Below are 27,540 nucleotides of genomic sequence, written 5' to 3' on the forward strand. Positions count from 1 at the left end.
AAATACATGAGAGGAAGAGGCTCTAGAGAAGAAACACTGCGCCTCTCACCACGAATATTGATAGACGATGACGATATCGAGGTGGTTGACGAGTTCGTGTATTTGGGCTCACTGGTGACCGCCGATAATAACACCAGCAGAGAAATTCATAGACGTATTTTGGCAGGGAATCGTGCGTACTTTGGACTCAGAAAAACCCTCTGATCGAGAAAAGTACTCAACCGCACGAAATTGACCATCTACAAAACGCTCATTAGACCGGTTGTTCTCTATGGCCACGAGACCTGGACTATGTTGGCAGAGGACCAACGCGCCCTCAGTGTTTTCGAAAGAAAGGTACCGAGGACCATCTATGGCGGAGTGCAGATGGAAGACGGAACGTGGAGACGGCGTATGAATCACGAATTGCAACAGATGCTAGGAGAACCACCTATCGTACGGACAGCTAAAATCGGACGTCTACGATGGGCTGGGCATGTCATAAGGATGTCGGATGACAGCCCAGTGAAAATGGTTCTTGAATCTAATCCGACTGGTACAAGAAGAAGAGGAGCGCAGCGAACAAGGTGGATCGATCAAGTGGAGGGTGATCTCAGAAGCATCCGTGCCTTGAGTGGCTGTCGACGAGCAGCCATGGACCGAGTCATGTGGAGACGTATGCTTGATACAGCAAAGGACACCCCAGGCCTATAGCTGTTAGGTAAGGTAAGCATAGTACCATGAGGAGAACTCGACTCCGGGAAGGAATCAAGTCGTATCGAGCTAGCAAACAGCCAAATCGGACCATAAAAGAGAATTCGTGCTCGGAAACTATATGACCAGGTGCCTACCAAGTTCGACGGGTGTCTTCTGATGGACGATGAAACCTATGTCAAGGCTGACTTCGGGCAAAGTTTTCGGTACAAATAAGACAATGACATCGGAACTATACCAAAAAGAGTGTCTCCAAAAACGAATTTTGCCATTCATTCGATCCCACGACCATCCCGTAATGTTTTGGCCAGATTTGACAAGCTTTCATTACAGCAAAGTCGTTCAAGAATGGTATGCAGAGAAAGGGGTCCAGTTTGTTCCGAAAAACCTCAACCCACCCAACTGCCCCCAGTTCCGCCCGATTGAGAAATACTGGGCAATCATGAAGAGGAGACTCAAGACAAAGGGAAAGGTTGTCAAAGACATCAATCAGATGACGATCTGGTGGAATAAGATAGCTAAAACGATGGACGAAGAAGGTGTGCGCCGCCTAATGAGCCGTGTTACAGGAAAAATTCGAGAATTCCTTCGAAACCGTGACGACTAATTTTATCCGTATTATTTCTTCAAAGTATGAAGAAAACGCTACATTTGTATAAAAAAATATCTTGAATTAAATAATAAATAACTGAAATACAGGCAGTTGTCTTTGTTCCAATTTTATCTGAAGCAAGCTTTATGGTCCATTTTCATTATTTTACTGTACAGAAACCGGAAAAGGTAGGCAATTTTTCTAGAGCATCGTTTGAGGATAAGAAAAACAATTTGAATATATCAAAACTTTTTAAACTGGCGAACATATTGAGCATCTGTTTTTAGAACAGTCGACTTCCCGACTTCCGACGATGTCTTTCGAAGTCGAACTATGATACATTGAAATAATACATCAAATTAATCAGAAGACTTATGTCAAGTGCGTAAACCTTAGATAGGATGTGAATGTTTTATAAGAGGTTTGTTTAACAAGTTTCGCGAATTTTGAATTTTCGCGAGCTACGTATGTTCGATTTTTGAACTTTTATTGGCGTTATGTTGGTACTCATTACCCTCACTTATGTTGACAATTCCGGCCATTTTGAATGTTCAGCCAGTTCTTGACAGCTATTGTGCGTGTACGTGTTTTAGCTTGTCTTTGATTTTCGTATACCTCAAAAAATGGATGGGATGGCAGCTTCCAGATGGAAACATTCATCAATGTTTTCATCTGTTTTGGAAGTGCCCGGACGTCCTGAACGTTCTTAGTCGCGACTCTCTGAGAACATTTTGTTCCACCGATAAACGTTGTTCTTCACATAAAATTTAATACAAATTCTTTGTTCCATTGTTTTGAAATAGACGAAAATTGTAGATAACTGTCAAGAATCGACTAGACAAATGGCCGGAATTGTCAACATAAATGAGGGTCATGAGCAGTGCAGTAAAACTCCATTCAATTTAATTGAAACCGAATGTGACACACACTGACGATCTGTCTACTGCAGTAAACTTCACACTCTGACACACACAACGCTCGCTGACGTACCGAACAGGCAGCATTCAGTGCTTCAATCGATTCTCTTCAAATCAAAGCTCAGTTTACCCACCGTCAGTTGATCTCTTGAAATAACAAAATATCTCTTTCAATAGTGTGAGAGCGACCTCCAAATTAGGTTTATGTAAGCATAAACCAGATAGCTGAAATATCAATTACAGAATACACATAAATTAATAGTTTCCCAATTCAGTTTTCATTTTTAATACTTTACTCTATTTATAATTCCATTCATTCGAACTTGTTCACTACCAACAGCGAAGACAATGAAGCAGTTAGACTACTTGACACTTGAAACTGAGCAAGCAAAACTTCAAATGACAAGGTACGATTATTCAACTGACGATGAACTGACTGACGGTCAGTGGCTATAAATTTCATTTTCATTCGATTGAAAATTAATTTTTTCCGCACTGGTCATAAGTACCATCTCGTAGTGTGCAAAAGAATGAAATTTAAATGAGAACAATTTAATGGGACTACCAATTTAATCTCCACGATCACTAGTTCTATGTAATTCTGAACTTCACAGAAGACTGGCAATGATAGATTTTACGAGGCACTTTAATTGAATACATTATAGGTTTTGTAATTTTTTCACCAAATCACGCGTCTTCTTACGTAAAATGAATAAAAATTTGCCTCTACTTAGCATAGAATCACAACAGTAGTACGATTAAATAGATTTCATTTATCACAATTTCTATAAAAACGAGCGAGTATTAATTTTCAAATTTAGTGACGGAAGCGAAAATTTTTTCTACTGCCTACTGCGATCGTTTTATTTTTCATTGAAATGACTAGATTTTTTGTGGAAGATTATTTGGAAACTTTATAGTAGAAGTGATATTATCAACAAATAAATTTCTACAGCCTGCAACTTTTTTGTCAATAATCAATAGTTATTAATTTTACTGTAGTAAAATGGACAAATACATTTGAGTGCTATAATTTTTGAATCAAAATTATAAAAAGTTGAACAAACTGAACACATAACTTCATACGAAATAGAATAAAATTACACAAAAAGTTGTAAAACAAGTTAATATCAAAACGCTAGAACAGATAACACTGAACTGCTGTGCTGGGTTACCGCAATCCATCTGCGGACTGTCGTGTCAACATAATTAAGTATCAGAAATCCTCAATTTCGCGTGCCAAATCCGAAAGCATTTCCAGGAACAGCTGCGAGTGCGAATCGTCTACGTTGTTGGTTTTACGCCTGATCGCTCGTACCGCGTCCAGTCCGTCAACGGTAGTCCCTTCTTCGGCTGCGGTATGAGCACCGGTTGTTCGAGCAGTTCCTCGCAGAACGGCATCCATTAGAAGCGAGACGCGCTCCAGAGTGCGCTGGAAGTGGTTTAAATGCAAGCAAATCATAATTAGCATAAATTTGCCACGACAATAGGAACGCAATTATACACCTTCGTACGTTCATTCACCGCTAGCCAAGCTCACTAAATTTCTCATTCATTCAATTTCGCACCGGTTAGCCCGTCAATCAAGCACCAAAGGGTTTTCAAAAGGCCTAATCGGATTTGTGCTCTTTCGCGTTGGATAATTAGAACGAATCCTTGCGTTAGAGTTTAACTTTCATTGAATCTGGGTCACGGTACGAGGAATGTCAAACTCTAAATTAATCACATCGGATAAGAGTTGTCTAGCTAATCCACATCTAATCAGATAAATCATTTAACCATGCGTTTCCATTGCCACATTAATAACCGTAGAAACAATAAAATGATTTATGCTTTGATGTTTATCATGCTGGCTCATTGAAAAACACTTGAGTCGCGGATTGCTTTGATTTTGCTCGGGTGAAAAAATGGAATCTTTGAACAGTGTTCCATTGACATTTCTGCACAATCAAAGCAATCTACGATTCCGATTTCGATTTTTCCGATTTCGAATAGCGTTTCCGTTTCCTAATAGGGCGTTACACCGAGCAAATTTGAGTGAATGCACTCGTAAATTCTCATATCAATGATTCATTTAACCTGTCAACCTGTCTCATCTCATCCAAAAAGGGGAAATAGAGGGAAATTTCTACCTGGTGCCAGTCTTCGTTAAATATCTTCACGAACTGTTCGTTCAACCGACGGATGTTGATCAGATTACAGTCCACCATACTGTTGATGAAACTAGCAAAACAAGCAAACACTTGGTCCGTGTCACGATGTGCCATCATTCGGATGCAACGGTTGCTGACCAGTGTCGAAAAGATGTAGTTACTTTCTGCAGAGCCATCCGGTAGTGAATCCATGGAGCAAATGGCGATACCAAAAAAAATGTATTATGAATCAATTGTTCCGGTAAAGAAGTAAAATTATGCTGTAAATTTACATACCCGATTGCTGTTTCCTCAGTCTGATTCGACGGATATCTTCCTCGTCCACCATTGGCCTCTCGCCGTCCTCCAGGGTATTATTGATAATAAGCTTTTCTATTTCGTCCTCTTCGTTGTCGTCATCGGCAGTACTTGGAATCGTACAAAATTCCTTCAATTTTCCGTGTTTCCAAACAGATAACAAACTTTGCACTAAATCAGGTACAATTAAATCACAACGATTGATCACTGAAAGCAAATTGTATTAAATGTGAATACGATGTTTGAATCCGGACAGTACTTACCGATTAGCAATGCCAGTTGTAGCATCATGAATGCGAGTGTTTTATTCATCGCAGGTGTTCCATCCTGCTCGTCCAGATAGCGCGTTGTGAGCGCAATGAATCCTTTCACTTCGATCGGGTCCAATTCATCCGGGAGTGAAGCCGCCAAGTAAATCATGGTTTGAAGTCGATCGTACACAACCGTGTGCGGAGTCTGCTCCAGCTTCACCGTTAAGTTCGAAAGGACAAAGTTCTGCTTACTAGTGGCTTCTTTCACCACTTTCGCTGCTTCGCTTGGGATGTCCTTGCAAAATAAGTCTGGCGTGGGATGTTGGAAGATGGAATTGCTTTTAATTTTATTGTTGTATTTTAATATATAAACGTAGAGTGGTAGATGTACTGAGTTGTAGAGCCCTGGCCCCTCCCGAGGTTCTGAGAGTTACGTGATGGTCAAAACTTCACTGCCGATAAAGCACGCAGAAGCAGAACAGAGTCAAATCCACATAAAATGAAGAATGAATCCGGGGTAAAATAAATGACAATAACAATAAAACATATAATAGTAGTTAAGTTTTTGAAACTATATACGTTACGAAGTTTTTAGAGGACTATCTGAGGCAACGCCTGAGTAAAAGAATTATGGAAATTTATTTTTTGTTTCGATTATAGAGGTTTTAAACTTAAGGTCATTCGCCTCTTCGAACTAGAAACATTTTCTGACCCTATATGCGGGGTTGGGAATCGAACCCAGGTGGGCTGCGTGAAAGGCATCGACTTATCCATCACGCTATACCCGTTCCCCTCTTTTTTGTTAGTTATAGGCGTTTCGAAGCGTTACATGCTTTATTTTTTTATGCGTTATAGGCGTTACGAAGCGTTACATGCGTTACTTTTATGTATGTTGAAGCCGCTACGAAATATTACATGCGTTACTTTTTTGTAAATTATCGGCGTTATGAAGCGTTACATGAGTTACTTTTTTGTTTTGTAAGTTATAGGCGTTACGAATCGTTACAAGCATTACTTTTTTGTAAATTATAGGTGTTACGAAGCGTTACATACATTACTTTCTTGTATGTTGTAGGTGTTACGAAGCGTTACATGCGTTACTTTTTTGTAGGCTACAGGCGTTACGAAGAGTTACATGCGTTACTTTTTTAAATCATAGGTGTTACATGCGTTACTTTTTTGTAAATTATAGGCGTCATGAAGCGTTACATAAGTTATTTTCTTGTATGTTATAGACGTTACGAAGCGTTACATGCGTTACATTTTTGTAGATTACAGGCGCTACGAAGCGTTACATGAGGTACTTTCTTGTAAGTTATAGACGTTACGAAGCGTTACATGCGTTACGTTTTTATAAGCTATAGGTGTTACATGCGTTACTCTTTTGTAAACTATAGGCGTTATGAAGCGTTACATAAGTTACTTTTTTGTAAGTTATAGGCGTTTCGAAGCGTTACATGCTTTATTTTTTGTGCGTTATAGGCGTTACGAAGCGTTACATGCGTTACTTTTATGTATGTTGAAGACGTTACGAAATATTACATGCGTTCCTTTTTTTAAAATATCGGCGTTATGAAGCGTTACATGAGTTACTTTTTTGTTTTGTAAGTTATAGGCGTTACGAAGCGTTACATGCGTTACTTTTTTGTAGATTACTGGCGTTACGAAGCGTTACATGAGGTACTTTCTTGTAAGTTATAGACGTTACGAAGCGTTACATGCGTTACGTTTTTATAAGCTATAGGTGTTACATGCGTTACTCTTTTGTAAACTATTGGCGTTATGAAGCGTTACATGAGTTACTTTTTTGTAAGTAATAGGCGTTTCGAAGCGTTACATGCTTTATTTTTTGTGCGTTATAGGCGTTACATGCGTTACTTTTATGTATGTTGAAGACGTTACGAAATATTACATGCGTTCCTTTTTTTAAAATATCGGCGTTATGAAGCGTTACATGAGTTACTTTTTTGTTTTGTAAGTTATAGGCGTTACGAAGCGTTACATGCGTTACTTTTTTGTAGATTACTGGCGTTACGAAGCGTTACATGAGGTACTTTCTTGTAAGTTATAGACGTTACGAAGCGTTACATGCGTTACGTTTTTATAAGCTATAGGTGTTACATGCGTTACTCTTTTGTAAATTATATGCGTTATGAAGCGTTACATGAGTTACTTTTTTGTAAGTTACGTTTTTATAAGCTATAGGTGTTACATGCGTTACTCTTTTGTAAATTATAGGCGTTACGAAGCGTTACATGCGTTACTTTTATGTATGTTAAAGACGTTACGAAATATTACATGCGTTGCTTTTTTGTAAATTATCGGCGTTATGAAGCGTTACATGAGTTACTTTTTTGTTTTTTAAGTTATATGCGTTACGAATCGTTACATGCGATACTTTTTTGTAAGTTATAGGCGTTACGAAGAGTTACATGCGTTACTTTTTTAAATTTTAAGTGTTACATGAGTTACTTTTTTGTAAATTGTAGGCGTCATGAAGCGTTACATAAGTTACTTTCATGTATGGCGTTACGAAGCGTTACATGCGTTATATTTTTTTTAGATTACAGGCGTAACGAAGCGTTACATGAGGTACTTTCTTGTAAGTTGTAGACGTTATAAGCTATAGGTGTTACATGCGTTACTCTTTTGTAAATTATAGGCGTTATGAAGCATTACATGATTCACTTTTTTGTAAATTATGGGCGTTACGAAGCGTTACTTTTTTGTTAATTATAGGCCTTACGAAGCGTTACATGAGTTTTTTTAAAGTTATAGGCGTTACGGAGCGTTACAAGCGTTGTAGATTATAGGTGTTAGGAAGTGTTCCATACGTTACTTCTTTGTAGGTTATAGGCGTTACGAAGCGTTATATACGTTACTTTTTTATATGTTATGGACGTTGAGAAACGTTACGAAGTGTTACTGTTTTGTGGGCTGTAGGTTACGAAGCGTTACAAGCGCTGTTTTTTAACTTACAGGCGTCACGAAGGCGTTACTTTTTTATAAGTTACAGGCGTTACGAAGCGTTAAATGCATGACTTTTTTGTGAGTTATAGGCATTACGAAGCGTTACATGCGTTACTTTTTTGTAGGTTATAGTCGTTACTTGCGTAATTTTTTTGTAAACTATAGGAGTTACGCAGCATTACACACGTTATTTTTTATGAGTCATAGGCGCTACATGCGTTACTTTTAAGTAAATTAAAGGCGTTACGAAGCGTTACTTTTTTGCAAGTTAAAGACGTTACGAAGCGTAACGTACGTTACTTTTTCGAAAGTTAAATGCGTTACTAAGCGTTATATGCATTACTTTTTTGTAAGTTCTAAACGTTACGCAGCGTTACATGCGTTACTTTTTTGTTCGTTATAGACGTTACGAAGCGTTACATGCGTTACTTTTATGTATATTAAAGACGTTACGAAATATTACATGCGTTACTTGTTTGTAAGTTATAGACGTTACGAAGCGTTACATGAGTTACTTTTTTGTATGTTATAGGTGTTACGAAGCGTTACATGCGTCTCTTTTTGTAAATTATAGACATTACGAAACGTGACGTACTTTACTTTTTTGTAAGTTACAGGCGTTACGAAGCGTTACATACGTAACCTTTTGGTGAATCATAAGCTTTACGAAACATTACTTTTTTTGTAAGTTATAGATGTTACGAAGCGTTACATGCGTTACTTTGTTGTATGTTAGAGACGTTACGAAATATTACATGAGTTACTTTTTTGTTAGTTATTGGCGTTACTAAGCGTTACATGTGTTACTATTTAGTAAGATAATGACGTTATAAAATGTTATATGCGTTACTTTTTATAAGTTATAGGCGTTACAAAGCGTTACATCCGTTACTTTTTAGTAAGTTAAGGACGTTATGAAATGTTGCATGCGTTACTTTTCTGTAAGTTGTAGACGTTATGAAGTCTTATATGCGTTACTTTTTTGTAAGTTATTGACGTTAAGAAGAGTTACATGCCTTACTTTTTTGTAAGTTATAGACGTTACGAAGCGTTACATGAGTTGCTTTTTTGTAAGTTATAGGCGTTACGAAGCGTTACATGCGTTACTTTTTTCGGAAATTATAGACGTTACAAAGCGTTACATGCTTTACTTTTTTGTAAGTTACAGGCGTTACGAAGCGTTACATAGGTAACTTTTTTGTGAGTCATGGGCTTTACGAAGTATTACTTTTTTTGTAAGTTATAGGCGTTAACAAAGCGTTACATGCGATACTTTTTTGTGTGTTAAAGACGTTATGAAATATTACGTTATGACATATTACGTTATTTTTTTGTAAATTATAGGCGTTACGAAGTATTACACGCGTTATTTTTTCATGAGTCATAGGCGCTAAATGTGTTACTTTTTTGTAAGTTATTGGTGTTACTAAACGTTACATGAGTTACTTTTTTGCAAGTTATAGACGTTACGCGTCAAATGGGCTACGAAGTGTTACATTTTATATGTTACAAGCGTATCACGGTAAACAAATTTCGACTCCCTTATTATTTGATCAAAATGATTCAAAATTATTTATCAGATCGTACTCTTCAGATCAAAATTTTAAATTTGAATCGCTACGTGTACGAGCGAGTGCTCTTCAAGGATCCAGAGTAGCTTGAATCATGTACAATATTTTTACCTCTGATCTCCCAAGTCTATCCGTTGGAATCTCTATTTTTAGACGATACAAGTCGGTCGAGTAGAGATCTTCTAGTGAACTACAATCGTCTACAAAGAAACTTAAATATTTCCAGTGATTGCCTGTCAAAATAGAAAATTCCACCAAATTCATTAAGAACACAATTAATTATTTTTTTCAAATGAGCTCGAAAAATCATTCCCCAATCAAACAAAAATCATGTCATTAAACTGAATTGTTGATTTCCTGTTATACACAGTATTCTAAGCACTGTCTTAAAAACAATTTATATTTTTTCATTAAAAAAAATCCATCCCAGCTGTGCTTCATGTGGTACCAATTTGGTGAAGTTGTTATTGGTTAAATACAAATGAGTTGCATAGACTCAAACCAATCGAACCATTAGATATAATGTAACATAATATTATAAACAAATTCCGACAAAAACCGACGCAGTCTTCTATTGAAACGATTTGCTGATTCCTCTTTCCGGTCACATGACAATTGCACGGGTAAAACTGCAATTCTACAAATGATCAAAATGGGTCATGAAAAGGAGTGAATTTTCATGCTATGAAAATACATCATGATTAAAAGTTCACGGATCATTAAACAGTTGGACTAGTTTCACCGAAATTTAAGCATAACGTACCTTACCCGGAGGGGTATAACTTCCGGCATGTTTCAGCTACGATGGTGATCTTTACAGCATAAACTCAGGCGTTATTTTAAAACTATTAGGGCATGTTCAGGAGTGTTCTAGTTCTAGATGCATAATTAAGGTCAGTTTTAAGATTTAAATTCGGAAATTATAACAAAAGAAACTGGTAGCCCCAGTAGCGTTTTACTCGTGTTTCAAACATAGAAAAAAATAAAACGGCATCGTATACCAGTTTTAAATTTGATAGTAGAACTGTTCGAATAAATAAAACTAGAACGGCTTGTTGGGGATACGTTTGTTCCAGTTTCAGTTCTATTATAGATCTTCTTGCCAAACTTCTAGCTGCTGAATTTGCTCTTAGGATGTTAAATTTGAATCAAAATATAAGGTGTGTAGAACGTTTTTTACGCGATTGCTTCATTATTGTTTTTTGCTTCAACTAATGACTCAAATGATATGCCTAGTGAAAAGCACACAGCAAATTTCTTTTGAAGACTTATTTCGATTCAATTAATCTTCATCCTTTCAATTTGTTCTAAAAATTCTAAAAATATTGCGTATTCAAAGAAGGACGATTGAAATAACGTGTTATCTAAGCAGTTTGTTGCTCCGGACTTGATTTTGTATTCAAGAATACACTCAAACGAACTTCGTGAAAAAAATTAAAACTCCTGTAAACAAACTTCATATCGAAATCTTGCAAATACTTTTGTTACCGATCGCGGAATTATTTTTATATTTCGGTTCAGATTCATCACTGGATTCTGAAGATCCAAAGTGACATCATGAATGAAATACATTCCTCAAAACACGCATTTTCAGATCACGATTAATTTTCATGGGAGAAGACTTATTGTTCTTGATTTAGATCCTTTTGATAAAAAAACATGAACAATTATGACTTCAGGAAAACTGAAAACGCTTTCTCCTACAGCATAAATTACAGAATTACGGAAGAAGATGATCTTCTGATGGTAATAATTAAAACATGTTAATAATAGGACTGACAGGTTATCCGTTTGTGACGGAGAAACCATGTCAAAATAAATGATAGTCCAATAATTCATATACTAAATTTACAAGGACCCTTTAGGGTGATTTTAAGTGTTGCATAGAATTGAGTTTATTGGATTGGATCCAGGACCGCCGAGAGAAAATACTGTCTCATTCGGGAGAGACATGAAGGCATAAGTAAATTTGTGCCCCGATTTCGCAAACTTTGGATTTCTCCCCCGATAACCAATAACTTTGAAAATATTTTATTTTGTTCGCATCGATTAGAATCATCTGACCGTATTTTACTTGATATAGATTTTTTTGTGTATGCTTATACAACCACCAACTGGTTGGCTCGGCGCATCCACACTCACCTATCTCGAACATGTGTGTCTGCCGCCATTCGTTGATTTTGACAAGGCACCGTTCCAGCGCAAGATTAATACACGTTCGTTTTACCGGTTCCAAGGTTTCACTCGGGAGCAATGCATCAAATGCTTCCTACAAGAGAGACAATATCAAAACAAATCGAATTATGATGAATTGTAGGCGCCGCGGCGGTTTAAATGTCGGTCCTTGCCAGCGGAAACTAACCTGAATTCGGCGGGCCAACATCGGTGGCACATGCGAGTCCCAGCTGGCATTGATTTCGGCTAGCGCCGCTGAACAAATCACGTAAATCTCCTTGGTGGCGTGGGAAATGGATTCGGTCTGTAGTGCGGCGATTTGTTCGGATGTTTGCTTTCTACGGGGCAGGAGATGCGTGATTTGAAAATCTTTGATCGCCGCCGATGAGGTCCGTTCGATTACAAACTCTACGGTGCGACGAACCGATAGGCTCTGGGAACGCAGGAACGCTTCCAATAGTTTGTGTTGGTCGTTAGTCGTTGGTTTCTGACTGCTACCCACCACTGTGGTAGCCCCGGAATATTTGGTCGTGATATGACGATACCTGCCGGAGCGGGAAACGGTCTTCTCCAGTTTCGATGGCATCATCGAAACGCGAAAATCCGCCAGGAACGGACAAGCGGCATTTAATATGCTTTCAAGCAAAGGGTTCAGGGAAACCTTGGGAGCTATTAAATCGTTTTTCAGGAAACCACTTTCACTAATTTGCTTTCTCAGTGGTCTCATCTCACAGCTCATAGTCCCTTGAGAGCGGCCATCGATTTTCGTTAGAATTAATGGACTGGTTTCGAGATCTTCCGAGATTCCATTGTCCACAAGTACGGTTATTTTTTTATAATTGTGCAATCCTTCATCAGTGGAGAGCAGGGACCGTCTCTCCTGGCGATAACTGTAGTACTCCTCTGGGATATTCGGATGTTCAAACAACCACCCCAAGCACGCCCGAATAATGAACTTGGATGTGGGTGTTGCGAGTAGTCTTCTCTCGGTGCGACCATCGTACGCCGTCGTTCTCAGGTACAGCTCGTACAGAACATCGAATAGTTCCCTGTAGTAGCTCAGGCGAAGGGTGATTCCATCCAGCATGGCCAAATATTGAACCAACCAAGGCACGGTGATGATAAGTTTTCGTTCTGCTATGGCTCTTAGCAGAATCGATTTCACGTCAAATAGAGGTAGAAGCTGCAATAGAAAAAAACCAGAAAACGGATCAGTAAGCAGACAAGATAGACAAGAGTTGAGAAATTAAATTCCTTTCCTCTTCTGCTCGGTACATCAATCAACCTCAATCGCTTGACTGCCCGGTTTTCGGCGGGTTGCATACCACCGAGCGAAGCAGTAGTAGAAGGAGGAAGAGGAGGAGGAGGAGGACGCTGTTTGCTTAGGAAATGGTGGAAAATGAAACATCAACAAATAACGACAGGGGGAAATAAGCGTTGGGATCAGCAGCATCGAATTTGGAGACACTGCCGGGTGATAGCAGCGCCATTGTTTGCAAACCCCTGAAAGAAGGTACGAAATGGGGGATACGGGACGAGGCGGGAATTGATTCAAACTGCAATAATAAGAGTGACTGAGTACGCGTTGCAAGCATTTCCCTTGGGATTCGTTGGAATGAGAAGTTCAACATTAGCTGAGATGGAATTTCATTTTATTTGTAATTAGACAATGCGATCCTTCGATGTAGATAATTTCATTTTCTGTTTTCTTTTGTGATGGTGTCTAATGAAGATGCACGGGGCTTAAAAACTGCGTACTTAAGAAAGTGCAAAAGAATGTCACAATAAATTAAGTTTTGTCCTCGACGCATCTGTTCGTCCAAATTAAAGAGCTACTGAATCTTAGTAATTCAATTTCAACAGTTAAGTAGAAGTAAAAGTTTATTTCTAACTATGCATCAGGAAAACTGACAAAAAAGCGGGAGGGTAATGTAAGAGACATAACTAGATAACGTGAATACAAATAAAACTGAAATGTTTTTCCACATTTTCGAATATCGATAATCGCACGTGATTGATTGTGTTAGCTTTGCAAACTTGCTTTGCGTCACTTGCCTAATTGTAACGATTCAATTATTAGGCGGAACACATGAAAACAAAATATTACCTGGTTAGATCTATTAAACCAAATATGCAATGTTCAAATTCATTCACAATTGAAAAATCTACAACTAATCGTTTTATGCCATTTAAGATTTCTAAATTTAAGTTGGGAATTAACATTACATTGATTTCAATAACTTACTCGTCAAACCCGTCCCGGAACAGAAATTGTATAGTGAATTTAAAGAATATCCACAAATCGAACTTAAGAATTCTAAACAACAAATTATAGATACTCACTCGTATCTATAATTCCTTCAAAAATTCATGAGAATATATTATTATATGTTATATTATTCACCTATATGCTGAGCTCCACAAACTTTAAGCCAGCTCTAATTTCAGTTAGAAAATCATGTTGTTTGAATATTATATATGATACAATAATAAAATAATCAGCTAGGTGATGTATTGTTGTCATGGCAAAGATTTTGATGTGTAACAAAGAATGAACAATTTCGCAAAAAGCGAGAAAATCAATCAAGAGCATTTTAATTATTAATTGAATGAGTATATGGCGTCTGCCTCATATTGGCCAGTTAAAAATGCTCATGGTTTACAAGCATATATAAAGGGTGATTTTTTCGCTAGTATATATTTGGAAACACTGTTTTTGACAGATCACGCGTGAATCGTGTCTTGTGTTATTATCAAACTTGTTCTGTTTAGTCTATAATTTAATCATAAGTGGGCGCTGGCAAAGTTGGAGGAAGATTAACTTTTTATCGAATTGTGTTCAGCGACGAAGCTCGTATCTTGTTGAATCAGAGATGCCAGGTAAAAATTTCAAATATATGCAGACAGCAAGTATGTCTTGCTGGCAGCAATTTCTCTATAAAGTATGATACGTTAAATATGGAAAAAAAGGTCGCGCCAATTTCAAAGGTCTGTAAATTTTGACAAAAGTCTGCGAAAAACTCAATTTTCAAAAGTCTGTTAAAGTCTGCACAACAAAAAATGTCTGCAGCACTATGTACGAAATCTGGCATCTCTGAGTTGAATAGATACGTCAACAAGAAAAATTCCCGCATCGGGAGTGAAGATCAGCAGGAGCTAGCAATACATCCCAAAAAAGTCACTGTTTTGTGTGGATTATGGGCCGGTGGCATTATTCGTGAAATACTGGCCGATACGTTGGAGAGAGTGTGCCAAAATTGGACCTGGAGCATGGGCCGTCTAAAGCAAAGCCGCGACCAACATTTGCATCATCATTTAGGGGTTAGCCAAATTTTGTGCTAGGGCCCATAACCGTTTTCATTATTTTTACGTTTCGTCTTTGACTCATCAGTGCAGAGCAGTTCAAATTGAACTGCTTAGTGCTAAACTCGGCAGTTCAATTTGAACCGCTAAGCAGACGTAAAGTTTCTGCTACTTACAGAACACTTTTTGTTTTGCAACGAAGTTTAGCACTAAGCAGTTCAATTTGAACTGCTCTGCACTGATGAGTCAAAGACGAAACGTAAAAATAATGAAAACGGTTATGTGCCCTAGCACCAAATTTGGCTAACCCCTAAATGACCATACCTGCATCGGCCAGAAATAGTCGAAAACACGTTTTCGTTCGGCACGTCAGAAAAGACATTGCACTTCGTTGCAAAACAAAAAGTGTTCTGTAAGTAGCAGAAACTTTACGTCTGCTTAGCGGTTCAAATTGAACTGCCGAGTTTAGCACTAAGCAGTTCAATTTGAACTGCTCTGCACTGATGAGTCAAAGACGAAACGTAAAACTATAAAAAAAGGATTTGCATCATGTTCAAACATTAAATTATATTGATCGTTCTATCGATTTCAATAAAGATCTCATCAAAATATGTCGTAAGCCCTCTGCATTCAACTATTGAAAATATTCCGTGTTTCTATGTGTCGGTTTTGCACGATACGCTATGTTCGATGATTCGTTCAATTCGTGCGGTTGAGATTTTACGCGCCTTATTTTGGTACTAAGTTCAACCTTAATGCTCGTTCATACTAAACATTTAAGAAAACTTCAATTTGGAGTTATTTGTGGTTATCTTATACGACTGAAAATTTGATCATAAAATGCTGACCATATTTCCGAAATTATGTCAATGTTTTAGCTTCTGTAGAACATTAAAGATAAACGTGGGAGATGTGAGATATTCTAAATTTATACCATAGACTTCTAAACACTGGTGTTGTGCCTTGTAAATTGTCATGGAAGCCGTAAAACAAACCTGTCTCATTCTATTTCACACAATTATTTCTGCAAAAAAAATGCCCAAGAAGAAGTTGTAGGCAATCGATCGCCAACTCTGAAATAACTGAATAAAAAAAGTTGAATACTTTCCAAAAATTAGAAAACAACCCGCAAAAAAATAAAGAAGAAACGTTCTCAAACAGTTTTATTCTGAGTTTGTTATTGAGCCAACAAGTCGTATATGCGTTTCGTGCGTTTTAAAAATGAAGAAGTTACAGCTAAAACAATTCACAGGTATTTTCAGCACTTCAAAAGAAAAATCTATACCAGAAGAAAATATGCTAGAGCAGTTTGAAAAATCTCACCGTTACACGTTTTAGTTACAAGTGAAATAGTTGATTTTTAAGAAGAACACATAACTATATTTATATTTCTTTACGTTTCGTCTCGGACTCTTCAGTGCATAACATTTTATTATGAAATGTTATCCCAATTTAAAGTTCAACATACACCGCAAAGTAAACGTAAAGTTAATGCTATTTGCAAAACACTTTTTGTTCTAAGACTAAAAATGTAGACTAAAAATAGTAATTGTGAGTTTTACCTGAATTTGATTCGACATATGAAAAACCGAGAAATATGCTTATAGTGATGGTTTCTTCTAGAAGAATCCGTTTTCCAGATATTAAAGTATAAAATTAGAAGAACACAGGTTTTTATTCAATCGCGTCGTTTAAAGCCTTTTTACCTTTTTTTAAAAATATAAAAAATAGGTATAGAATTCGTTCAAACTTTAGAAAAATTTTCCGAGGCCCGGAGGGCCGAATGTCATATACCAATCGATTCAGCTCGACGAACTGAGCAAATGTCCGTGTGTGTGTGTGTGTGTGTGTGTGTGTGTGTGTGTGTGTGTGTGTGTGTGTGTGTGTGTGTGTGTGTGTGTGTGTGTGTGTGTGTGTGTTGATGTGTGTTGTCAACTAAGAGGTCGAGATCTCAGAGATGGCTCGACCGATTTTGATCAAACTAGTCGCAAATGAAAGGTCTCCCCGTCACCCAGAACGCTATTGAATGGTTTTGAGATCGGATGTTTACTTTTTGAGTTATACGAAGTTTTATGTCAAAATTTTTAGTTTTTCGACAGCATCTTTCACAATTGACCTTGAAAACAGAGTATATTTTCAGACTTTGATTCCGCACGGTAATACCTATCCAACAAGATATCCATAAATTGTCAAAATCCGTCCATTTTTAACGGAGATATCGGAATTTTTGTGTAAGCGACTTTTTCCCCTATTCCAGCAGTAGAAGTTTTGAGCGCTGTCTGGCAAAGAAATGCTTTGGAGCAACATAAAACATGATTTTTATACTGTTACATACATTTGTTTCTAAGTACCCAAAAGACTGTGTACAGCATGATATTTTGCCTCGGACCGATTTTAGCACGGTTCGTTTTTGGCAACATAATCGTTCGAATATGCCATATGTAAACGAGATGATGGCAGAATTTTCGAGTTGAAAGCAATTCCATAATTATGTTGATTTAAACTACTTACAGCAATAAATGCTGGAAGAACATAACAGCCATATACCATTCGAATCAGTTCATCGAGATCAGCAAATGCGTGTATGACAAATAATTTCACTCAATTTTTTCGGAGATGACTCAACCGTTTTCTACAAACTCAGATTCATATAAAGTCGTATACTCCCAAACAAGGTTCCTGAATTATGTTTGGTTCCGACCTCTGGTTCCGGAACTACAGGATGATATGTGAAACGAAATTTAAACTGTGTAACTCATTTTTCTTGTAGATGACTGAACCGATCTAAGATTCAAATGAAATCTAAGAATCATTTAAGATTCAAATGAAAAGTTTTAAGATTCTTTAAAACATCTTGTTTTTCAGTCAGATTCAACTTCCGGTTTCGGAGATACAGGGTGATTAGTATAAAAATGTCTATTTCACATAAATTAATCAGGTTTATCGGGTTAGCAGATTGGGATATTCGATAACCAAATAAACTTATTTCACTTTTAGTGGTATTCAGTTTTTGATTCGGATTCAATTCGCAATTCGATTTCTCAAAAATGTTTATACTGATTTTCTAACATTTTGAAACAAATGTAAACTATACAGCTTCTCAGGTGAATTTGTCTGACTTCGGCTACAACGAATTTCGAATTCCGGTTCCAGTATTGAATCGTTTCTTAAAGCGCAATCGTTTTTTTTCAAAAAAAAAAGCCAAATCGAATTTCTGAAACAAAAGTTCAAATTAAAACAAACCAATTTTATCCAATTCCGACTTCCGATTCTGGAATTGTAGGATGATGAATTTTTAAAATTCAAAGCGATATAGAAGATGACAATACCGAAAAGCTTTAAAGTTGGACTCAAAAATATTGCAATTTATTCGTCATATGGCCATATGAATCGGTTTGGGTTATGCTGGTTCCTGAATACCGGCTCTGGAAGTACCTTAAATTATCCTAAACTCTAAAGTGGAAATTACTTCGACATACCATGGAATGTTTAATCGATTGTTACACTTTTAGATTCAAATTCGATCCGATTTGCAGTTTCGACATTGCAGAGTAATGAGTGATTAAAATCTCAAATTGCCGCTTAAAACAACGGACATTAGAATAATGTCATGAATACTGAAACACCGAAGAATATTCATGCAAAAAAAAACATGCGGATTGATAAAAAAGGTATCATCTCACTGCTAGGTGAATTAAGCACGTTTTTTAAAACATTTTTTGTGTAATTGAAAATGCATTCAGCTTTTGTTTGAAGTGTACAGATTTTTAGAGTGCTTATTATATTTCATATAACTTTCTTTTGCACTCTTTTCCCGTACAATTAACAATGTCGGTATTACAAGAATTCGAAGAAAAACAGCACAATTAAAAACAACCTGAATTCTTAGAAAGTCGTGTCTGAACATAACAAGAATGACTATCTCTAGGCAGTGTTGGTGATTGCGGAAAATTTGACAGAAGCTGCTTTATTGCTATCTATATTGTATACAACATTTTTAATCCGGTAGAAGATGCTACAAGAACTTGAGTCTCTCAATGCATGAACCGTGAGAGAACTTTGCTACATTTCTTCGCTCCACTTCATACTCTGAGTATTTCACGCCCTCAAAAAAAATTGCAGTTTGATAATGATCGTTGCTGTGTGGAATTTCCCAAGAGAGAATCGCAAGTTGACAATTATCGCAGAAAATCGAATCGATGATTCGACTTGATGATTCTCATACTAGGTTGCAATGTTTCAAAACCCTTGTGTGGAGCATTCACAGACATTTTCATAGACACAATTTATACAAAGTTTATGTGCACATAGTTAGAATAAGCGGCAATAGTAAAATAATTCTATCGCAATTATCCACTGCCCATACAGAATCGGATCGCAAAACGAGAATAAGTGACCGTTTGTTGCTTCAGAGAGTATCCCCACAGCAGCCACCTAACCTTTGATTCTCTGAAATGTCATCGATTCTATGTTAAATGAGCCATGCCGGGTTTTTGTTGTTGCGATGATATCCGTCTCTCTTTGATGGCACTGATTCAATCGTGTGAAGAGTTGCCAGTGAGCGTTCTTTGATACGATAAAAGACATCCTTGCTCTAGGAGAAAAGTTACTATGAACAAATATATTACTATTTGTGTTAAAGTTAATTGTTGGTTTTAATTATAGAGCAATTCCATATCAATTCGAATGTCGATTTAGTTTTGCATTTTTTTATTTGGCTCAAATTTTTCTTAAATATTCTTGATAGCCATTCATAAAACTTAAAATGAGTTCAAATTTTATCCATTTTTTGCATACATCACACATCATTCAAATACACACACAATAGTTCGAATGCTGTACGACAGTAGGCCTCTGAGCTTCACTTCAAAAGTAGGTTTTCAGAGTAATAACATATCCTTTCTGTATTAGAAAGGCAAAGAAGAACAATATAAGAATACATTCAGGTGAATTCTTACAAAACATTACTTTCCTGGTATTTTCCAAAAGGAAGGAATATCCGTCCCATTCATGATTGTGTCGATTTTCTATCAGTCAGTGAATTAAGAAACACGATTAATTACGAATTATTCAAGAATTGCTTTTTAAAATCAAATGAACAGTTTCAAACATGCTTGCAGTTTAACGACTGCTGTTTTCCATTCCATTAGTCTACCTGAAATTCTTGAATTTTGCTTGTTATCACTTGATTCGGAAGGTTCAAAATTATACTCGGATATATTGGAGTTTCGCATATCCAAAGCAATACATTCCACGAAAAACTTATATTGTGACCATGATTTATTTTCAAGATAGTTATTGCTCATGAAAGGGAACATTTTTAACACTAGTCAACTAGTTATAGAGTTAGTGGTTTAGCTTTAACTGTTAGTTTTAATTGTTAGTTTTAAACGTAAATGTATCTGTTGGATCATTGTAATCTGTTGATACAAAAGATGAGGAGGTTTTATGCCTGCTGGAGAGAGAGATTGCTATATTCCATCTCCATCGGGCTTTTCCCTGCTCCCCAAAATAAACAATTAAATAAATAAATAAACAAATAAATAAATAAATAAGTAAATAAATAAATAAAATAAATAAAACACTAAATCATGAAGAATAATCATGATTTCATATATAGAACGATTGATTTCATGATATTTAATCATGACTACGGTAACGCGTGAGCAATTCCATGCGAAATCGGCTGACTGTTGGCACGGCCCCCTTCGATTTGTATGGAACTTTGCATGTGTGTTCATTATAGCAAATGAAGTATTTTTCATTCGTCTAGTGATTTTTTTCACTCAATTTCAGTTTTTTAACCATATTATTTTCAAACAATTATGAATAGAGATCTATAACTTCTACAAAAAAAATGTCTAAGAAGAAATTGTAGATAATCAATTGAACTTTCTAAAAAAAATATACACTGAAAAACAAATCATCCAATTTTCCGTGAAATCGAAAACAAAATTAAATTTTCAAAGTTCAATCCCTCAGTTATTTTACCGTACGATATTTTTAAATTTTATAGCACGAAAAACGTCAAGTTACAAGGAAACTAATGAATGTTCTAGAAAGTTGGAGAGATGATAAATAAAAAAGTTTCCCAAGGGAAAGCTACTTCCTAAATGCAGTCAATTTCGAAATATATGAGAAACTAAATCGAGAGAATTGATATTTAATGAGAACACATCCTTTTTTTAAAATTAGTCTGGGTTCTCCATCACCACATTTATTATTTTTGTAATACTCATGAAATTATGAACGAATTTTTCTTTGACCACAAGATTATGCGAGCAGCTGTTTTCAAAATATTTTGAAAACAAAATCGAAGTAAAGTCGATTTGGCGTGAAATTGCTCGGGTTACTTCCCATGTAGCAGGCGTAAGAATTTTTGCATGAAATTTTTGCAAATCAGAATGTAAAATTGTTCAAAATTGGTGACCAAGAAGAAGTGGTAGATAATCGATTGAGAAATTAAAAAAAATATACGCTGTAGAAAGACGTTGAATACTTTTTCAAGAATTAGAAAACCAATCGAAAAACTAAAATAAAAAAAACGTCTTTTTAATATTTATTAAAATAATCAAAGCCAACATTACGGTGTTTATTAGTGTACATTGAAAAATGAAAAAGTAACAGATAAAACAATTTAGCAATATTTGCAAATTTCAAATTTCCGATACAAAATAGTCATTTAGACACCAGAATAAAGAAAATAATTCTACAGATTCAAAGAAATAAATTTTCGCATAACGACCATTCTGTTAGAAGCAGCCGTTCTCGAGAGCTCAAAACTTTACCCACGAGGTACCAAAAAAGTTTTTTCAACAAACTTCGCAGCCAATTTTGAGCGTACAGGTAGGAGCTTGAACATACAACAACTGATTTGTAAGTCCAGTGACTTATGCATTAAACCGCCAACAGTTTGACTTGTTTAAACGGCGTAGAACGAAAAATAACCGAGTTTTTGGCTTTTCATGTTTCAATATTACGAGAACGGCTGTTTCTAGTAGAAAGGTCACTATGAGCAAATTTATTTCTTTTAATATGTAGAATTATGTTCTGCGTCTAAATAATTGTTTTGTATCATTGGTACATTGTTTTAGCTGTAGCTACATAATTTTTTTTCATTTTCGGTAACCAATTACCAAAATATAGGCTTTGAGTTAAGGTTTAGAATAAAATTATTCAAAAAACATTCAAAAGACATTTTTTTTCATTTAAGTTTTTCGGTTGTTTTCGCTAATTTTTTGAAAAAGTATTCAACTTTTTTTTCACAGTGTATTTTTTTTAAGAGTGCACAATCGATTTCTCACAACTTCTTTTTGAACGTCATTTTTGTACAATATACAGTTTCCAAGTTACGCTTTTTTGAAAAATTAGTCTTTAGTCGAATTGGCCTCTGCATCGGTGCAAAATACATGTTTTCTCATATTGAAAGCGTGTGCAAAATTTCATATGAAGCGAAGTATGTAAATTCTGATGATTTGCTAATCATTTCTGGAACAGCTCTGTACTCAAACGTTGCAGAGAACAGAAAAATATTTTTCGGAAATATCACAAAGATCAGCTACTTCGTTGAAGCCCCCGGCGAATAAGTTTATAACAAAGAGTAAAAAAAAAAATAAAAATATAAAAATGAACTGTCGAGTTTTGCATTAAGTAATTCAATTTGAACTGCTATGCACTGATGATCAAAGACGAAACGTAAACATATTGATTGACTAAGTTTAATAAGTTCGTAAAAAAATCCTGATTTGGCATGCAATTTGCTGCTGCAAGCAAAGAACTTAAATATTCGTCACAAGTTGGTCTATGATCTCAAAGTCCAATAAGCAAGAGTGTTTGAAAGAAAGACGCATTCTATCATTCATAAAAACATACAAAGACCCTGTAAGGTTTTGATAAGATTTGGCTAGTCACCACTACAGTCCAGATACTCGTTGGTGGTACCATACCAACATATTGGCCCTTATCCGACCCAATTACTGAGCCAAATAAAATTGAGCAATTGTTCAGTGGAACGAGAAAATATCTCTGGATGCTTTAGAGACTACTGTTTGAGCAGCCTTGTTGTTTTATTTCATTAAAACAATCCCGTGATAAAGTTAATTTCGTACAACGATTCATAGATCTTCCGTACAGGTGCCTTAAAACTGCTTTGGGTCCAACCATGCACTTCATACATTAAAGCTGTCATGCTTTCCTTCATACGCTAAAATAAGTTTTATGCATGTTGAGCACAGATTTCCGGAGCATGTTCTGTTTATTCTAAGGAAATATTCAAGGTCCATGTCACTCAAATAAACGGTTATACCATGAATTCGTAATACGACAATGAACCGAACGTTGTCTGTTCGAAATAGCTACGTTTGTCCTTTGTTGTCTGTTTAACTGTTCTTCCTCAGTGGCATTAATGTCTCCAGATAGGAAACAACATTTTATAGCACCAATTTAAACATTCTAAACTCTTGGAAAGAATTTAAGGTCCGCATTCGCAACGATCCTGAAATATGAAAAAAATCGAACCCATGACTTCCGGAGTATTGTCCTATCGCTCGGACACTCGGGACCACTGAAACCACCCTTCCGACCGATTTGTGTGATATCGAAACGAGTTGCCACCCGCAGCTTCCTTCTTGAAACTATCGAAGGTGAACTCAACAAAAGACAACTTCACCAGCAAAATCACAAGCTTCCACGAACAAAGTCCGGTGACGAAACCGGCCGTTCATTCGTCGATGCTGGGATCAATTCTTGTCGCGCGGTATTTACGTGGGTGGACCCCGGCAGTGCGCGTGCGGTTCTATCATTTCCGTGTGAATTCACGCAGTGAGTGTTACTTTAAATCCGCTGCCCATTTGTTGAAGTTTATGTGTCACATCAAACTTAGAGATTGACATTAATGTTCGGCTTGAAATTTATACGTTTTCAGTGGAACTGGGCGAATTCCAAAAGAGCTATCCTAATGAACGAACACTTGTCTGAAAAAGGAAATTTTATATGTGACGATGAATCTAACAAGACGATATAACATGACCAAATGCTGCCTCCGTAAATTAGTTATGCTTCTATTGAAGTAGGCAATTAAAAACTGAATGCTCGAGAAGGTTAGCACGAAGTCAATTATTTCAGATTAATCTGGTTCTCTGGATGCCTATAGGTATATTATAAAAAAAACTAATGTCACCCGTGCGAAGGTTAAGTATCACCTAAGATATTAGCACCGTATCAAAATAAACAACACAAAACACACATTTCCTTTTTTCGCCATCTCTAGTGCCGGAGGAAGGTTTTACACGTAAGTGCTCCTGTTGACGAGTCCTTCGGGGAAAAAAATTGTTCAACAAGGCAAAATCATAAGCATCACGACGTCGTTCGTCCCCGACCCTATCCTTAATGCATTCCGCACATTCAGTTTTGTCCCATCTGACTCGACAGCAAAAGTCTACAGCCATCCATTTCCTTAATTTGAATCAAAAACAGATTTATTTTAATCCCGGCGACTGTGAATGTAAAAGTGCCGCAGTCGCCGTCGTGGCAACAAGAAGTGCAGAGAAATGAAGTGCCTAAGCAGCTTCCTAGCGTGACTGCGAGGGCAGGTACTTGAATCCGGTAGAGAATTACGATTGCTAAGCAGCACTAGGATTGGTCAGGTCAGTCGGTTTGCTTATGTCGTTTATTTATACCCGGCTTTAACCTAGTTAAGATCGTTCGCCGTGTTTGTTTACGTTTCAAATTTAATCAAATAAGCGGTCCTAGCAACTTAAACGAATACCATGAATTCAATATAGATTGATTTTGCGCCAAATTGCATTCGGATTTGGCAGCATCCTCCCAGTTTTTATTGAAACTTTCGGTACATGTAGATTTTATCGCAAAAAACACTGCATTCTTTTTTTCCAAAATTAATATAGACTGACTTTTGAAAAGTGTCAAACTATTATTACTATTTTCATTTCAAATGTTTTAAAATGCCGCGTATTGAAAAGGAAGTGAAAATTAAGGTTCTGGACACATGGCTCAAGCGGCGAAGCGGTTTGGAATTCATCATGCAAGTATTGAAACTATAATTGATAAGGTTGGGGATCAATTTTCTTTGGATGAGCTACCAGGAAGAGGCAGAAAACCCGGTTCGTTCTTTCAACCCGAAACTGGACCAGAAAGTGGTATCTCTAATCATGAAGAACAAATCAATGTCAATACGTGATTTCGCCAAAAAAGCAGGAACGAGTATCGGAATGATCCAGCTTATCAAGAGGCGAAATCACCTGAAGTCCTACAAGAAGCAGACAATCTCGAAATAAAGTGTGGAACAAAAGAAGTGAGCAGCAACAAGGTCCCGGAAATTGTATTCGCGTCTTTTGCAGTGTCCGGATGCATGCTTTTTGATGGACGATAAGACTTATGTAAAAGAGGACTCAAAACCCCTTCCTTCCACAATACCTTACTGTCGTCGTTGGGGAGGATGTGAGCGATGCGGACAGGTCGATTCAAGTGGAGAAATTTGGTCGAGAGGTACTGGTATGGTAAGCAATATGTTCATGTAGTTTGAAGTCAACCAGAAATCTATCGATCTGAGTGTCTGCCTGTATATAAGAAGCATAGTACAGCTCCACTGTTGTGGCCAGATTTGGTATTGGCTCACTATGCCAAAACCACTCTTAATTTGATTGCGGAAAAGGGTATAAATTTCGCTGAGAAAAATATCAATCCACCAAATTGCCCTCAGCTTCGACCCAAAGAACGTTACTGGGCAATCGTAGAGGGTTTTCAAGAAGTCTGGCAACCCGAGTAGAGTGTGAGATCAAAAAGAAAACTAAATTTGATGTTGTGCTGTTCGTATATAAAAAAAAGATCAAAATCGAAAGCAAAAAAAATGTTGTGTGACATCAAACTGAAAACTAGTTTTGCTCTCAGTGAAAGCACATTGAAAACTTAATATGATGTAGATTTTCTCGAAATGACACGTCACGAGCATAAGCTAAAAATTGAACATCCATAAAAGGATAGTATAAATTTAGGCGATATTACTCGCAAGCAAGAAAATCTCCATATTAGTCGCAAGCAAGAAAACATTTCATGCAATCTTCTCACTACCGCGGAGAGAATCTGGTTTCGAACTTTGGATTGGTGATTTGGATTGCGAACTTTTTGCGATTGCTATGGGACTATAAGTGCTAGCTATAAGGAAACGGAAAATGTTCGGTTATATGACAAGCAGTGTTGCTTCACAAAGTTGTATGCAGGTAGTTTCTGTCAATGCACACTCGTTGCGTCGCTTCCATCCCGCATCCACCGTGAATAGCAGTGAGTGTGGCTATTTGAGCGCACTATGAAAATGTTATCTTAGTCCTTCTCATATCCAAAGCTGTAGCATTCAAACATTATAACAATCAATTAAGTTATCTACTTGATCGCACACAACTCGCACATGTAATTACTTTGAAATACGAATTTAGAGACTCTGAAGACCGAACGTTTTACAGTGGAGTCTCCTACAACACAGGAAACGTGAATTAGGAATCCGGCAATAAGGTATTCCAGATCATTTGTTCTTTCGACTAATTGGAACAATTAACGAATATCTCGCTTCTGACCACAGATAGAACCAGAATCTCTTCAGTAAATTTTTAGTTCTTGTGTAGACTTATAATTTACGATCATTTAGTCAGACGGTTTCTTTAAAAAAGTGTATTAAAGTTCCAAGATTTATTAGATGATTGATAAAATACTTGTCATAGTATCTAGCGTTAGTGAGTATATGAAATTCTAAGCATTTATAACTAGGAATTAGAATTGTTTTGAAGAGGCTCTTCGACACAGTTTGTGGACTACTTAAGAATATACAAATTAAACATATATTTTCTTGGTGGCTCATCTAAGCCACTAAAGTATTATTAAGAATTAGCTCTAGGTTCTGAAATCTGAGACATTCAATGTTCGATGTTCGAACTTCGTAAACAATGAATTTTTCCACACTGTTGGATATTAAGTTATGGGTATTTTCATTACGGGTTTAACGAGTAGATTATTTTGTAATGATCTAAAAATTTTGGAATGAACTTCATGACGTCGTATGATTACAAATATCGAAACATTTTTTTATACTGAACACAAAAATTGTTACAGGATCGGATACTTAGCGTATCTAAAAGGAAATCGATGACGTCAAATATATTTCTCATTTTCTGAAACAAGCTCCTTCTACGGCAGACGATCAGCGCGATGGGAATGCCAAAGCCACTATTCAGATTGACCTGCGTCAGACAAAAGTGGTACCGATGATCGCCAATTTATCTAATGCCTCCCAGACGTGTGGTTTGACACCAATATTCTCGTGGTTAAAAAGAAGGAGCATTATTTGCGTAAAAGTTGAAAAAATGATGAAAAAAATCGTTTCTGCGCGGTTATGGTTGAAGTCAACTGCAGGATTTCGGCAGGATGTCAAAGCATTTTTGTAAAAGCCAACATAGGATTGTAGGAATAATTCTTCCATTGAAACTTAACTATGTATTTTTGTGTTGCCATATGAAATTTGCTCAATTTCAAAGGATTCACTAAGTTGTTGATTTTAATATTTTCATTTTTTGAGTTTCACAAAACTTTTGCCTTTAAACAGCAAAATGA

At 36.6% G+C, this 27,540-nt stretch overlaps 1 protein-coding gene across 3 annotated transcripts in view; it reads right to left on the bottom strand.

Annotated features, from left to right (window-relative positions):
• Positions 1 to 3,211: 3,211 nt before the first annotated feature.
• Positions 3,212 to 27,540, bottom strand: part of LOC131427652 (protein disks lost) — an 828,850-nt gene continuing 804,521 nt past the window's right edge. For all 3 annotated transcript variants that reach the window (XM_058591040.1, XM_058591038.1, XM_058591039.1), the window contains 6 exons: positions 11,807 to 12,802; positions 11,587 to 11,713; positions 4,916 to 5,212; positions 4,632 to 4,859; positions 4,335 to 4,519; positions 3,212 to 3,634 (listed from right to left, as the gene is read on the bottom strand). In XM_058591040.1, coding sequence (XP_058447023.1) covers positions 3,419 to 3,634; positions 4,335 to 4,519; positions 4,632 to 4,859; positions 4,916 to 5,212; positions 11,587 to 11,713; positions 11,807 to 12,802 — 2,049 coding nt within the window. In that variant the 3' untranslated portion in view covers positions 3,212 to 3,418. The remainder of the gene's footprint in view (positions 3,635 to 4,334; positions 4,520 to 4,631; positions 4,860 to 4,915; positions 5,213 to 11,586; positions 11,714 to 11,806; positions 12,803 to 27,540) is intronic.

Source organism: Malaya genurostris, chromosome 2, assembly GCF_030247185.1.
Source record: "Malaya genurostris strain Urasoe2022 chromosome 2, Malgen_1.1, whole genome shotgun sequence".
Taxonomy (NCBI): domain Eukaryota; kingdom Metazoa; phylum Arthropoda; class Insecta; order Diptera; family Culicidae; genus Malaya; species Malaya genurostris.